The sequence below is a fragment of the Drosophila takahashii genome, chromosome 2L, assembly GCF_030179915.1.
Source record: "Drosophila takahashii strain IR98-3 E-12201 chromosome 2L, DtakHiC1v2, whole genome shotgun sequence".
Lineage (NCBI taxonomy): Eukaryota > Metazoa > Arthropoda > Insecta > Diptera > Drosophilidae > Drosophila > Drosophila takahashii.
This window is the reverse complement of record NC_091678.1, coordinates 34,267,321-34,283,502: the sequence shown is the minus strand read 5'-3', so window position 1 is coordinate 34,283,502 and position 16,182 is coordinate 34,267,321. Positions and strand designations below refer to the sequence as shown.

Sequence of the window (16,182 nt, the reverse complement as noted above, 5' to 3'; positions counted from 1 at the left end):
AGTGGGTCAAAATGTAAATGCGTACGAAAACATCAATGTTTGCACTGAAGTCTCAGAATATGTTCTGCAATTCGTAAATACTAACTAATATTGATTTAAAGTGTACTATGTACTCCTATAAAGTTCCACAGTTGCTATAAATTACCAAAACAGCAAAAATTTGGTTTTGTTTACAAATTTGTCAAATTGATACTAAGGTGTAGTGAGAGCGGATTGTGGGGTACTGGAGGTTAGGCTCTCCCCCAGTATGTAATATGTATGCATACTCGTTATAGGATATGTTACAAAAGCTCAGATATGTTTTAAACTTTTATCTTATGCTATTTATGGTATTATTCTACAATAAGATTAGGAGAACGAAATTTTACGACAGTTTTGTCGAGTTGAAATCCCTCTTTATTTATGTTGAGTTGTCCAACTGCTCTTCAAGTCAGCTATTATTGGATGTGGATGGAAGCTCTATGAGAACACGAATTTCACGTTCGTCAAAAATCCCAGCCGTTTCACACGGATGCACTCTATGGGAAGAGGCTATTAGAAATGAGTTCTATGAGTTCTATCCGTCAAAAAATCCAACCGATCCCCTGTTACGTGCTCTGTGGGACTGGGCTATAAAACCTATTCACTCCGTTGGGATGTGGCATTAACATACTTGACGAAAATCGTTACATATCTTAATACAGACGATGTACGTACATATGTACGTTTTATGAATTCGACGTTTTTCCGTGATATTTTGCTTTATGTGTTTTGTTTTTATTCTAGGAATATCAACAAGAAAGAAGTAATGTAAGTTAACTAGGAATATGTAAATAAACTGTTTATTGGTTTAAAAACAAATATGTGAAGTAATTCCCGATTAGGTGAAATAAAATCTATGTATAACCTAATGTCTATGTGTATATGTACACACATATTTATGTATGTTCAAATGTTAATGATGTGTGCATTTAGTTTGTATATGTACATTAATGGCTGGTCTGCAACATATGTATGTGGGTTTTCTATAGTGTTCAATCCACTTCAAGGCTTTAAAGTTAATTGATTTTATTTGTGTACATACATATGTACATACATATATTCAATATCATTTCGCTTAAACAACAATTGAATGAATACATACATACAAAGAGTAACATTAATATTCGGTTTTGTTTGCAACTTAAACATCAATAAAAGGTACAGTGAGTCCCATTAATATTCGGTTTTTTTTTTGCAACTTCAAACGTGAATAGAAGGTATAAAACTAATAAAATCAAAAAATTTAATGGTGCAGGATTAAAGCTTGTTTTATTACTTCTTCATAAATATATATATTTTATTACTTACCCTCTGCAAGGGAGAGGGTATTATGATTTCAGTCAGAAGTTTGCAACGCAGTAAAGGAGACGTTTCCGACCCCATAAAGTATATATATTCTTGCCATTCTATTCTAGCCCTGTCCGTGTGTCCGTCTGTCTGTCCGTTTCTACGCAAAATAGTCTCAGTTTTAAAGCTATCGGCTTGAAACTTTCCCAAAAGTCTTATTTCTATTGCAGGTAGTATATAAGTCGGAACCGCCCGGATCCAACAACTATATCTTATAGCTCCCATAGGAAGGAAACGTTAAAAAATTCTAGCTTCGGTGTTTTTTGAAATAAAACCTTCTACTCTGGAAATATTATTTTTTAAATATTTCCGAATTTCGAATAATTTCGCTGCCATAGCAACGATCGGAAAATTAATGGGAAAGTAATAGGAAATAAATTTTAGTTTTTTTGGTTTTTATTGTATTCTCTTCTACTTTAGGACATGACTCTTTTTAAATATTTCCGAATTTCAATTTTAATTTTATCGAAATCGGACGACTATATCATATAGTTGCCTTAGGAACGATTGAAAAATTAATTGGAAACAAATTATAGCTCCGTTGGTTTTAATTGTATTCTCTTATACTCTAGGATATGATTTTTTTTTAATATTTCAGAGTTTTGAATTGAATTTAACAAAAATCGGACGACTATATTATATAGCTGCAATAGGGAAGGATGGAAAAAATAATATTAAAATAATACGAAATTTAAAATTTTTGCGAATTGTAAGTTAATAGAAATGATCTGCAAGGGTATATAAGCTTCGGCTGCCCGAAGCTAGCTTTCTTTCTTGTTTTTTTTAATTTAACTGAAAAACATGCACAAACGAAAAAAAGCCGAAAATTAAGGCAACATTAATATTCAGTTTTTATACCCGTTACTCGTAGAGTAAAAGGGCATATTGTATTCCTGCAAAAGTATGTAACAGCTAGAAGGAAGCGTTTCCGACCCCATAAAGTATATATATTCTTGATCAGGGTCACTAGCCGAGTCGATCTAGCCATGTCCGTCTGTCCGTCCGTATGAACGCTGAGATCTCGGAAACTACAAAAGCCAGAAGGTTAAGATTTTCCACACATATTCTTGGGCCTCCTACGCAGCGCAAGTTTATTTCAGTTTTTTTCTACCCATCATTTTTTTTTTGGCAGGATGATAGGATTGTGCTGAAACGGATTTCTGGTAGTAGGCTAAGGGTTTAGCCTTCAATTCTACAAAAAAAATTGAGAATTATTTTTACCCTTGCTAACATTTTTGATTTTATCCTGCCCATCCTTTTTTTAAGTAGGTAAAACTGGGTCAGAATATGCAAAAAAAAAATTTCAAAGTATGCCAAAATATTTCAAGGACACGATAGACAATAATGGCTAGCATTCAAAATCAAGACAAATTAAGTTTATTTCCTTAATAAATTTTGCGATTTTTAGTACAAAATGGAAAAACCGAATATTAATGTTGCCTTAATTTTCGTCTTTTTTTTATGCATGTTTCTCAGTTAAATTTTTAAAAAAGTAATAACATATGCATATATATATATTACCTTCTACTTTTGGGGATGTTATTTTTTAAATATTTCTGAATTTCGAATTAATTATTTAAAAAATCGGACTACTATATCATATAGCTGCCATAGGAACGATCGGAAAATTAATGGAAAAGTTATAGGAAATAAATTCTAGCTTCTTTGGTTTTTATTGTATTATCTTCTACTCTAGGATATGACTCTTTTTAAATATTTCCGAATTTCAATTTTAATTTAATCAAAATCGGACTACTATATCATATAGCTGCCATAGGAACGATCGGAAAATTAATGGAAAAGTAATAGGAAATAAATTCTACCTTCTTTGGTTTTTATTGTATTATCTTCTACTCTAGGATATGACTCTTTTTAAATATTTCCAAATTTCAATTTTAATTTGATTAAAATCGGACGACTATATCATATAGCTGCCATAGGAACGATCGGAAAATTAATGAGAAATATTAGAAAATTGAACATTTTTGCGATTTGTTAATTAGTAGGAATGATCTGCAAGGGTATATAAGCTTCGGCTGGCCGAAGCTAGCCTACATTCTTGTTTTGTTATATATTCATGTTTGAAGTTGCAAATGTATATATTCTTGATCAGCATCACTAGACGAGTCGATCTAGCCATGTCCGTCTGTTTCTACGCAAACTAGACTCTCAGTTTTTAAGCTATCGGGATGAAACTTTCCCAAAAGTCTTCTTTCTATTGCAGGTAGTGTATAAGTCGGAACCGGCCGGCTCGAAGAACTATATTTTATAGCTCCTATAGGAAAAATCGGAAAAAAACGTAAACAAAATTCTAGCTTGGGTGTTTTTTTTAATTTTACCTTCGACTCTTGGGAATACTATTTTTAATTTGTATTATTTTTAATTTAATGTTTTAATAACACAGGCCGACAAAATGTGACATGGGTCGGTGTCCAGGCCTGCCACCATTTTATTTCGATAAATTAGGCTTTTCTAAGCATAAGTTACCACTAAGCCTATAGTCCATCAGCTCTGGTATTTGCGGTATCTTTAAATTAAGAAAATCACAAATTTTCTTCGTCTTTTGGGATATATCTTCAAGAGTGGTCAACCAATTTTGGTAATCTTTTCGGAATTAAATAGTTACATGTCTCTTGTATACGGTCGTTTTGGAAAATTCAATCTATCTCAACCACACGAGGAGGTGGGCGCATTCAAAATTTTAAAGTCACAGCAAAGTTTAAAAATCTTCATTTGTGAACAGCGTTTAAAAATTAAATAAAAATATTTTCTTCTACGATGCATTTTTGATCCAAAGACACCTTATGTCCTTAATTTTTAGGACACTCATCAGGTTTTTGTGAATTGTTTTGGAATTTTTAAAATTGTTTTTCTTACTTCCTTCACAGTGACGATTCACAAACAGTGCCCAAACCTGTCACAATTTTAAATAACATATTTCTAAACGATCTGAGTAGTTTTGCTTTGAATATAAGCACATGAGCGTAGGCTACTTATCTTTGGGGGCTGAACTGCCTGAAGTGTAATCCCCCTCCAGCTTTTAGCTTACGCCCATGTATAAATATTTTTAAAGCAAGGGTCACTTGTGCTCAAAAATAGTTATGAGTTAAATTAAAGATACCGCAAATACCAGAGTTGATGGACTATAGGCTTAGTGGTAACTTATGCTTAGAAAAGCCTCATTTATCGAAATAAAATGGTGGCAGGCCTGAACACCGACCCATGTCACATTTTGTCGGCCTGTGTGAGCAATCTGCATACCTACATAGTTTTCGATTTTAACGATTGTGAAATCGCGGTTAAAAAAAATAGCAACATTTATTGTTTTGATTTAAGATACATATCTAAATTGTATTGAAACCTACGCCAAAATATTGCTTAGATGCCCTTCTACAGAATTGCATTTAAGGTTCAATCCTAATTTGAGTCAATCAAAGCTTACGGTCCATTTAAGTAATTTGTTCACCTCTATTCACAACCAATTTGAAGCGGTGAAGAGACTTAAAAAAATACAAGGAAAACAAGAGAGAACGCTATAGTCGGGTTGGTGTCCGGACTATCTAATACCCGTCTCTCAGCTAAATGGAGTGCGAGGGAGATGGATATATACAATTATTTGACTGTGCATAACTTTTTAATGAACGGCCCGATTTCAAAAATGTCTTCTACATTTCGTTAGGTATAAATATGCACAACAAAATTGCATTTATACTTCTCGGAAATCTTTAAAGGTGTGGGCGCCAGACACATTTTAAAAACGTTAGTGGGCGATCGTGGGCGTTAGAGGGGGCGTGGCGCTCGGCTGAAATAAACTTGCGCTGCGTAGGAAGCCCAAGAATATGTGTGGGAAATCTCAACTTTCTAGCTTTTGTAGTTTCCGAGATCTCAGCGTTCATTCAGACGGACAGACGGACATGACTATATCGACTCGGCTAATGACCCTGATCAAGAATATATATATTTTATAGGGTCGGAAACGCTTCCGTCTCCCTGTTACATATTTTGCCATCTGGCTCATCAAACTTTCGCCTACAAATTCGACAATGAGGGCAACCAATATTGCGACTATGACCAATAGTTCTACAAACCTTCAGAAGTCATAAGAAATAAAATAAAGACCACGTGTTATTATAGTACCCTCGACCATTTCCACCCCAAAAGTAATTTTAGAAGTTTGGCTAAATACAAGGAAGACTGAAGACCAAAAAAATATTTAGTAAGAAAAACGCGTTAGGCATAAAATTTTCCTTCAGAAAATAATTTTTTTTAAAAATCCCGCGAGCGACCAATAAATTGTCCAAAACAGAATGAGAAAACTTGTGGTAATAAATTTTAATTTAGGCAAAAGCGAAAACGAAAATAATACGTGTGGTCGATAGAACTCAATTTCAACGAATAAACGACTATATTATTACAAAGTTCATAGAGCCTAGCTTAACGTCAGTTGACAAAGACGAGGCAAATTCGCAAAGAGCGAGAGAGAACTTTATTGTGCGCCCGCCTTCGTCCTAAACTAACTTACACTAAACTTCAAACTTCATGTAAAAATTCAATAATCTCCACCGTTCTGGTTGCTTAAATCTATCATTTTGTTTAGCTAAGCGAATGCAGAGAAAAACCATTTCGATTTTTTTTACTGTAGATTTTGTTTGACCAAATCTAACCCCTTAAAAAAAAACTTAAGGGGTTATATACCTTTTAGAGCGAAAAAATTGAGGGAACTTTGGATTTATTTTCAGGTGTGTAGCAATTATTTTCTGACACTGAAGTTATTATTTATTAACAGTACATGTTTTTATCAAAGCAACAAGCGTTTGTTCTTGAAAAAATATAAATAATTTACGAAGTTATGGGAACTCTCTCGGAACCCTTTTTTTATAGCGGCTTGCGGTGACCACGATGGAAGTCCAGCAGGTCAACTGAATTCAAAAAACCAAAAAAATTCTATTAGTATAGTATTATTTCCAGTTCGTGAACGATTATTTTCAAGAATATTTGGTTTTTTCTGCATACAGTAACAATTTTTCCAAAAAGTTGATTTTCCGAGTTTTAAAAATTTTATTAAAAAATTCTGATCTGCGAAATCAAAATCAGAGCATAAAATTTTAACTCGGCACAATCATTACAAATAATAAAAAAAAATTGAAAAAGATCGATCAAATAGTTCTTGAGCAATCGTGGTCACAGCGAAGGCACTTTTGAGATAATCGCATTCCAAGTTTTACGTTGAGTATATGCAACTATGAAGTCGAGTACACAAAACTATGTTTTCCTATAGAACTATTCTTCGGATCTCTATGAAAATTTGGGAAAATGTTCTCTAGGGGATAAAGTTTAGGATACAGCAAAAAAAAAATATTTGGTTTTTTTTTTTTAAAGGTATATAATTCTTTAAATAAATAAAAAGGAACATATAAAAATTACATAGAAATGCTGGAAGGGTACGGCCAATATGGCTTAAGCGAAAAACGGATCCGCTCACAGGATCGGTAGGTAAACATAAAAAAGAAGTGCTGGGGATCAACAGCTGGAGTTTAAAATTTCCAGAAATAAGGGGCACCTTAAGCTCCTAAAGCTGGGTGAAAACTGTGGGTGTTATTTAACCTGTGACAACGAAATTTTCCAAAAAAAATGTTTCCCTCGCCTTTAACACAATTTAAAACCAATTTTTCAAAATTTTTGTAGGTACGTTTTGGCTGGTAAAATTTTCAGAATATTAACGTTGTGCGAATACTATTTATCTTGTCTTTTATTGGAATGTTATTTGTGCACGCATATTTTAAATTTGTTAATAATAATAATTTAATTTATTTACAGTTTTCGAGTAGAGTCCAGAGACTCAAACTACTGAATATTTTACGGGATACATACACATTTTGATTTAGAATTGCATCCATTAGGTGATCCGTTATTTTATCCTAATTTAATCATTACATAACTGTGGACGGCAGTCCACGTAGTGACGAAGCGCACCAGGAGAGTGTGCGAAGGCGACTACTTTATATACAGGAAGAAATGAAAATCTGCTGTGATGGTCCGATCATAATGAGCGATACATTAATCGAAAGGTATCGCAAAAACTAACAGGATTGCATACCAAGACAATCAAATTAAATTGGTTTAGGAGAGAGCGCGTTGAAAGAGTAAAATTGAAAATTTATAAAATCGAAGCTGTTGGGGCCGATGCACTGTAGGGGGTCTAGAAAAAGAAGCCTGCCAAAATGTTTTTTTTAAGATTTTCCAAAATGTTGCAATGCAACTTAAAAACCAATTGATTTCTCTATACAAATAAAAAAGAAAAAGTGATCTGTGATGAATGGTTTTCCCACTAAAGATTTTTAAAGTTGATTTTTCGAAAAAATCATGAAGATAGTTTACTTATGTGAAGGTATTGAAGAAGATAATGATAAATTAATAAACAAATTTAGGTTTAAAATTTAAAATTATGTTATTTTACTAAAAATGACTGGTTCTCCCACTAAAGTTTTTTAAAGTTGATTTTTCGAAATAGAATTATAGCCAATAAAAAAATTTAAATATTAACAAAAAAAAAAATTGTAAGTGCATAATTTGTTTTAAATTAAATAAATTCTGTACGCCGGAATACACGCGGTTTCCGATTGAAAAAACAAGAGAGAACGCTATAGTCGGGTTGGTGTCCCGACTATCTAATACCCGTCACTCAGCTAAAGGGAGTGCAAACGCTGTACTGGATAGTGCGAGGGAGATAGATATATAAATTTTGATTGCGTATAACTTTTTAATGAATGGTCCGATTTGAAAAATGTCTTCTACTTTTCGATAGGTATAAATATCCACAACAAAATTGCATTTATACTTCTCGGAAATCTTTAAAGATGTGGGCGCAGGACCAATTTTAAAATCGTTAGTGGGCGATTGTGGGCGTTAGAGGGGGCGTGGCGCTCGGCTAAAATAAACTTGCGCTGCGTAGGAAGCCAAAGAACATGTGTGGGAAATCTCAACCTTCTAGCTTTTGTAGTTTCTGAGATCTCAGCGTTCATACAGACGGACAGACGGAGAGACGGACAGACGGAGATGGCTAGACCGACTCGGCTAGTGCCCCTGATCAAGAATATATATACTTTATGGGGTCGGAAACGCTTCCTTTTAGCTGTTACATACTTTTGCACGAATCTAATATACCCTTTTACTCTACGAGTAACGGGTATAATTATCCTCATATTGCCTCATCAATTCTTAACAAAGTGGTAAAATAAAATTTTTGTAATCGCTAGACCTACTAGCAAAGACAACGATTTTAGTTTAGCAACTTTGCATCAAGCAACAACAGCGCAAAGTGTAAGAAGAGAACAGCAATACGAGCACCGGAGAGCGCGAACATTGCTTTCCCTTTCTACCAAATATTTAAATATCTTAAACGAGTCTCAAATGGTGCATAACTTAACAAGAAAGGAAGCTAGCTTCGGCCAGCCGAAGCTTATTTAACCTTGCAGATAAAGTAAATACCTATAGTTTAATGCTCACTCGGTGCAGTTCCAGGGATTCCAGATTCAGCGTGCCTATTTAATTTTAGTTTTTAAGTTGTACAAAATCAAAACGCCTACTTCCTACAAAGTTACAATGAATTTTCTTATATTTGTTTAAATATTCCTATGGGAGCCTCAAGATATAGTGGTCCGATCCGACTCTCTCTTTCGGGAAAGTTTCATCGCGATAGCTTTAAAACTGAGAGACTAGTTCGCATAGAAACGGACAGACGGACATGGCTAGATAGACTCGGCTATTGGTGCTGATCAAGAATATATATACTTTATGGGGTCGGAAACGTCTCCTTCACTGCGTTGCAGTGCATACCCTCTGCAAGGGTATAAAAATCGGAGCTTAATAAAAATATTTTTTAAAAATAATCGGTAAGAGTTAAAAAAAAAGCCGATCTTAAATATCTAAATCCTCTATCGAAAAAAAGTACAACAAATGTACTCCATTTTAAATCAAAGGATTAGTGTCTAAAGAGTCTAAAAAAATTTTATGAAAATTATCTCTTTTACCCTATACCGTTAACAGCGAAAGTAAGTTTCGCACTGTTATTACGCCAGTATTCGGGCTAGACCAGTTTAAAAAGTATACTGACATTTTGCAACGTTCCTTGAAGGCTTTGCAATTGACTTGAAAATTATGTAGGAAAAAGTTATAGCCAAAAGAACAGCCTTTCCGATGATACCAGTCTCATTCCAATGGCTCTTTATTTATAACTGGTATGTCTTACCAAATGTTTAGACATTTTGATTTAGAATTGCATCCATTAAGTAATCCGTTATTTTATCCTAATTTAATCATTACATACTTATGTACATGCCAACTTGTCGATGTGTGTGTGTCATTGCACATCCCCTTAAAAACCAATCTAAAATTTTTTAAAATCAAAAAAAAAGGTTCTTTATTCATTTTACGGGTTGGCTACACACTTTGACTTAGAATCGCATCCATTAGATAATACGTTCTAATATCAAAATTAAAGAAAATCGTAAAAGCCGTTTCTGAAAACAATAAAAAAAAACTTAAAAAAAAAATTTAAAAAGATTTTCTTTTGTTCATATCTTTTTAACTATTACATTTACACAAATTGCATATAGAAGGCGTTTATAGCATTTAAAAATGCCTTTTAAACGAGATGTAGCACAATTATGTAGTTTTAGTAGTATAGAAGTTACGGCTTTCCGAGTTTTAGCTATTTATAGCTGTTTTCCCGCTAAAGCAGGGGGTTTTTCCAAAAGTGGTAGAACAAAAGTTTTTATATCGATGTGATGAACGTCATATCAAATTTTAAAAACTTAAAAAACATATTTTGGACTAACTGACAAGTGGACAAACAGACAAACTGACAAACAGAATTACATTTTCATTTTGACTAGGCCCCCGCAAATTTGTTTCGGTATAACTTTTGAACGGAGCGTCTGATTTTCTCATATGACCCCTCATATTAAGCGCATTTTCAGTAGGAATACAACTAACTAACTAAGTCCGGGGGGGGGCAATTATCCCTACCGGCCCCAACAGATCAAAATTTCTAAATTTTCACTTTTACACTTTCACCGCTTTCTCTCCCAAACCAATTGATTTTCTTGAGGTCTTGGTATGCAATCCTTTAAGTTTTAGCAATACCTTTAATTTGGTGTATTACTCATTACGATCGGACTATCACAGCAGATTTCCTTTTTTTCGGCTATATATGTACACTTGTCAGAAAAAGTATGCGTACAAATATTTTCCGCAACTTTAGAGCTTAAAAAAACGTTTTAAAAAAAATCGTAAAAATGTCATTTTAATTTTAACATTTAGTACACATATTAAGCTTTAATTTGACATAACTTATTAATTTCTAGCACCTTTACTTTTCCTAATATAAACAAAAATGTAAAAATTGGCCGGATTTCGGATCAGAAAAAGTATGCGTACAAATGCATATAGTATTGGAAAAAGCCATATTTGGGCAAAGTACGTCGAGTTTAGTAGGGAGTTTGATACCTTTTATGTTTTATAACTTCAGTCTACATATTCGGCATCGATTGGACCAATGTCCTTGCATCATTCGCCGTTAATTGATTGCATTCCTCGACATTGAGTTTTTTCAGCATATCCTTGGATGCAAGGGTGTGAAGGTGAGTCCTGCCCTCCAGGACATCACAAAAATGCTTTTCGGGATTGAGATATACTATTGTATTAGAGAATGTAGCTGTTTTACACATAAAAGCTTTGTTTTGTGGGCGCAATGTTTAGGTTCGTTGTCCTTTTGGTACCAAAAGTCCTTTTCGAGTCCCACTTTCAGGGCGCTTTAATTTGTTGTCTTAAAGTGCAGAGAACAACCAACAAAATGAGGTATCGTTTATTAAAATCGGTCAACAACTCAACGAGAAATGGCTAGCTATATAACCAAACAAACAACTGCTTTGGCGCAATGCACGAATTTCATACGAATTTCAAAAAAAACTAACCTTCTATCTAAATAAGAAAGTTTTTATACCCATTTCACGTTAAGTTGTTGACCGATTTTAATAAACGATACCTCATTTTGTTGGTTGTTTTATGCACTTTAAGACAACAAATTAAAGCGCCCTGAAAGTGGGACTCGAAAAGGACTTTTGGTACCAAAAGGACAACGAACCTAAACATTGCGCCCACAAAACAAAGCTTTTATGTGTAAAACAGCTACATTCTCTAATACAATAGTATATCTCAATCCCGAAAAGCATTTTTGTGATGTCCTGGAGGGCAGGACTCACCTTCACACCCTTGCATCCAAGGATATGCTGAAAAAACTCAATGTCGAGGAATGCAATCAATTAACGGCGAATGATGCAAGGACATTGGTCCAATCGATGCCGAATATGTAGACTGAAGTTATAAAACATAAAAGGTATCAAACTCCCTACTAAACTCGACGTACTTTGCCCAAATATGGCTTTTTCCAATACGCATTTGTACGCATACTTTTTCTGATCCGAAATCCGGCCAATTTTTACATTCTTGTTTATATTAGGAAAAGTAAAGGTGCTAGAAATTAATAAGTTATGTCAAATTAAAGCTTAATATGTGTACTAAATGTTAAAATTAAAATGAAATTTTTACGATTTTTTTTAAAACGTTTTTTTAAGCTCTAAAGTTGCGGAAAATATTTGTACGCATACTTTTTCTGACAAGTGTAGTCGCCTTCGCACACTCTCCTTGTGCGCTTCATCACTACATGGACGGCCGTCCATAGTGATAGTAAAATTTTGATCAGGTGTTTCTATAACAGAAACGAAAAACTTTTTCCGTCTCTCATCCGCTTTAAAATACTCTCTTTGCTGTTTACTCTCTCGCTCTGCTTCTGCTGACGTTGTTTTTGTGAGTGCTGTGTTTGGATTTCGTTCGTTAGTGCTGCGAACTGCCGAAGCAAAAACAAGAGAGAGTGCCTCGACTATCAGATACCCGTTACTCAGCTAAAGGGAGTGCGTGGAGATGGAGATATAAAACTTTTATCGGGCATAACTTTTTAACGAATGCACTATGGGGAAAAAGTCAGTTTTTTTTGGCAATTTCGGTATTTTCCATTTTTTGTAAACAATTTATTAATTAATTTATAATTTAATTTATAATTATTATTTTGTTAATACATTTCTATAATAATCTTGCGTCGATCAGTGTAGATTTTTAACTGAAGCTTAACAGAACACAAACACTTTTGTTAGTTTTCGGCTAAAATAGACATACACAAGACATTCAATAAGTGGACAATGCAAACAGTTACAACGCAATTTGTTTTGTTAATTATTTAAGCATACCTTGACGTAAATTTTTCATAGTTTTGTTTATTTTTTAGCCCTCTAAACACTTTTTTCTTCGATATGAGCACGTTAATCGATAGACTTTGATCGGCTACAACAAATTATCGGTTGCGCGAAATTTTTTTTTTAAATTGTTCTAATATTTTTAACCATTTTAGTATTAAAAAAATTTGTTTTTTAAAGCCTAGTACTCAGTACGGCGAAAACTGATAGCTATGCATAGGAGTAAGCGAGAGGCAAATAGGTAGCTAAAGCCTTTAGCTGGGACTTTTTTCCACCGCGGTACTCAGTTGAACTAAGGAAAAAGTAAGGAAATACCAAAAAAATACTAGATTTAGCGGATGAATTCCGATGAATGCCTTTAGCCGCGGCCCAAAGAATAAAAAATTTGACCTTTGTGCAGAAGCGGTGTGCCAATAACAATTTATAAATGGAAGGAAAACCACAAAAACCAATGGAAAACTGCCTGTAGGAAATGCTGCAATACATATCGCCATTCCAACATAGTGGAATGTCCGATTCGAACAATTTTTTCTACATTTTGATAGGTATAACTAAACACAACAAAACTGCACTTTTACGTTTGTTGGCGTTAGAGGCGTGACGCATGGCTGAAATAACTTGCTGCTTGCTACTGCTTTCGGAATCAGCACGAATCAGCAGCAGAAAATATTTCAAAAACTTCTTTCTGGCACTCTTTCAAAGTTAAAAATCACTTTTTTAAATATTTTTTGTCGCTTATCCTTTACAAAAAATACTTTAACGTACATTGAGTAGTTTAAAACAGTGGGCTATTTGATTACAAACATTTCTGCCAAAACAGCAAGATGATCGAAGCATAACTTTTTGAGATACACGATCCGAGGAAAACTTGGTATTAAAGTAATGAAATATATCTACTGCACAAGGAAGGTGGGTACTGTCATCCTGGTAAAAGTTCCAAATAAACCAGAATTTCTCCGTGTAACTAATTCTTCCAAATTGAGAAATAAAAAAAATGGAATTTTTTCACATATGTATTTTCTTTCTTAAGCAAAATGTAAAAGCCAAATGGAAATCCGATCATTTTTGTCTGAGACCCAGCTATTGCTTTGACCCAATATATTAAGCTAGTGGCTTTTGGCTATAAAAATTAGTGGATTTTATTCAAATGACACTAAGTAATATAGGTTTTTGTCAGGTTTGAGTCAAATACATCTAACTAGTTTTTTTTTGGAAAAATTCGCAAATTTAGTTGATTTTTTGATGCCTCTACCACAGGTTAGCGGATTTGACATTTTTTTTTTTGGTATAAACCGAAGTAGGCACATTTTTAATTAACAGAAAAATTAAGAAAATAGTTCTTGTTTTCATGTTTGTCGATGTCATATAGTTAAGGGGTTATATACAGTTGTAACGCACAAAAAAATTAAATTTTACCGATTTTTTTTTGACACCAAAAAAATGTTTTGCCGGCGTTGTTTAGTACATGTTTCTGGGTACTTATTAAAATTTTTTCATAAAAAAATATTTGAAAGGGATTCCTGTAATAAGGAAAACAACCTTCACGTTTGAGTTCTGTATAAAAACTGATTTTATTTTTCTAAGTCTTCGCTTATGTAACTAACATGAAAATCTTATGATGTACTTATCTATGGTCTACGCAGAGACCACATCTGTTTGCCTGAGCGGGAACCTTATCAACGGCCTCCCGCAAGGCGACCCTTTGTACAGTGTGAGAACTATATTTATGGTCAGGCTCAAGTGGCCTGTACTTATGATTACAAGTGCTAGCACTGCACCCTTGTAGGTTTAAAATAACAGATCATTATTTACGGCTCTAGATAGATTTACATATTGACATTGACAGAGTTCGTAAACTCTTAAATTTATGACAATTAGTGTTCTTCTTGAACATTCTGCCAAGGGCGGCAAGATGCGGTGTAGAGGTTATCAATTACATAAATTCTTTTCGTTAACAATGCAAATATAAAATTAGTGGACTGTATATTTAATTCGATATATTGTATCTGCTTTTTAACTTATATGTTTAGACACCTTGCAACGGTCTTGGATTTTATTATCAAATTTATAAAATCTTTATATATTAAATCTTTAATTTTAACATGATACCTTTTCATGTACTCTTTTTCATTCTTCAACCGTTTAATATTTACTGTATAATTAAACAGACCTAGCTTTAATGGGCACCAAATCATTCTTAAATAGAACCTACTTTGCTTCACAAATTTGTAATTATATAACTTGGCCCGAAAGTATGCGTTGCAAATCCTAACTGTCATAGGACTTCCATTTATTAATTCTAAGTCTATTGACTCTTCTTCTACTAAATGAACGGTTGTAAGAACGTCATTTACTTCAAGTAACACGGAGGGTGAACTAAAAACAACCTCACCTTCAAAGTGAGGTCCTGCCGGCGGAATATTACGGCAGTGTATTTCTTTATCCTCTATTTCTTTAGAAATCGTTAAGCTACCTAACTCTTTCTCTTTTAATGGACTCGATAATACAGTTTGTGAATCTATTTGATTTGATTCTAAACTATTCTCTTTTTGTTTGAATTCATTACAACAAATTAATTCATCGAGGTAATTTGAAAACTGTTTCTCTGGCAGGGTAAGAAACTCCTCTTCCCTAACAACCCAAAGACAACATCCTTCACGGCGGAATCTTTCCTCTATGACCGTTACTATATTTTGAACATCGAATTCCAATTCATCAATAATGCGTTCAAATTCTTTGCGTTCAAAATAACATCTAGCCTGTTCCACCACATTAAACAAATTTGTAGCTAAATAGTTAATCTTATTTCTTCTTATGTTAAGAGAATCCTTGCAGCCACTCAAATTATTTACTGTCTCATCGAGATATTTGTTTAATTGCTCGACTTTCTCTAAGAAGGCCACCTTTGCACTAAAATAACTAATATCGGACATCGACATCGTGCTTTTTACAACTATATCAGTTACTAATATCGAACTTATCTGTTGATCACGTTGACTTAGCCCATTGATGACGATAGCGTTTTTTCAAAGATGTTGTCGACGACGTTCTTGTAGCGACGATTTTGGCGACGACTTCCCTTGGTGTCCAGGTCCTGCGGTCAGCCAGCAAGTCTTCTTCCTTCCAAAATGAAATTAAGTTATGGTGCCGAGATCGTCCTCTCGGTAGCTTGATGTATTATATTTATCCCAGTTTCGGGATGTTAAAATGCAATATTGCATCTGCAGGCTATTTGCCCAATGGTGTATATTTTCCCATAATCCAAATTAATGGAGTTGAACGCTTAATTGCGATTCAATTCAAGGCCCTTTTACAATATTTACATTTATATTGCAGGCTCTTGTTAACCATAGTCGATGCTAATGGTAATATTATTATTTATTGTGCACTTTTTCTTTAATAATAATATTTTTATTTAGTCGGATTTTTCAATTTTATGCTTTATAGCTTCTTGGCTTTATAGCATTTGTAGGCACTTTTCACCCTTATTTTTCCAAATTTTTGG

At 33.9% G+C, this 16,182-nt stretch overlaps 1 protein-coding gene across 1 annotated transcript in view; it reads left to right on the top strand.

Moving 5' to 3' along the window:
• Positions 1-638: 638 nt before the first annotated feature.
• The window catches only part of gus (splA/ryanodine receptor domain and SOCS box containing gustavus), a 47,701-nt gene continuing 32,157 nt past the window's right edge, over positions 639-16,182 (top strand). Inside the window, exon 1 of the mRNA XM_070212567.1 lies at positions 639-789. Coding sequence (XP_070068668.1) covers positions 710-789 — 80 coding nt within the window. The 5' untranslated portion in view covers positions 639-709. The remainder of the gene's footprint in view (positions 790-16,182) is intronic.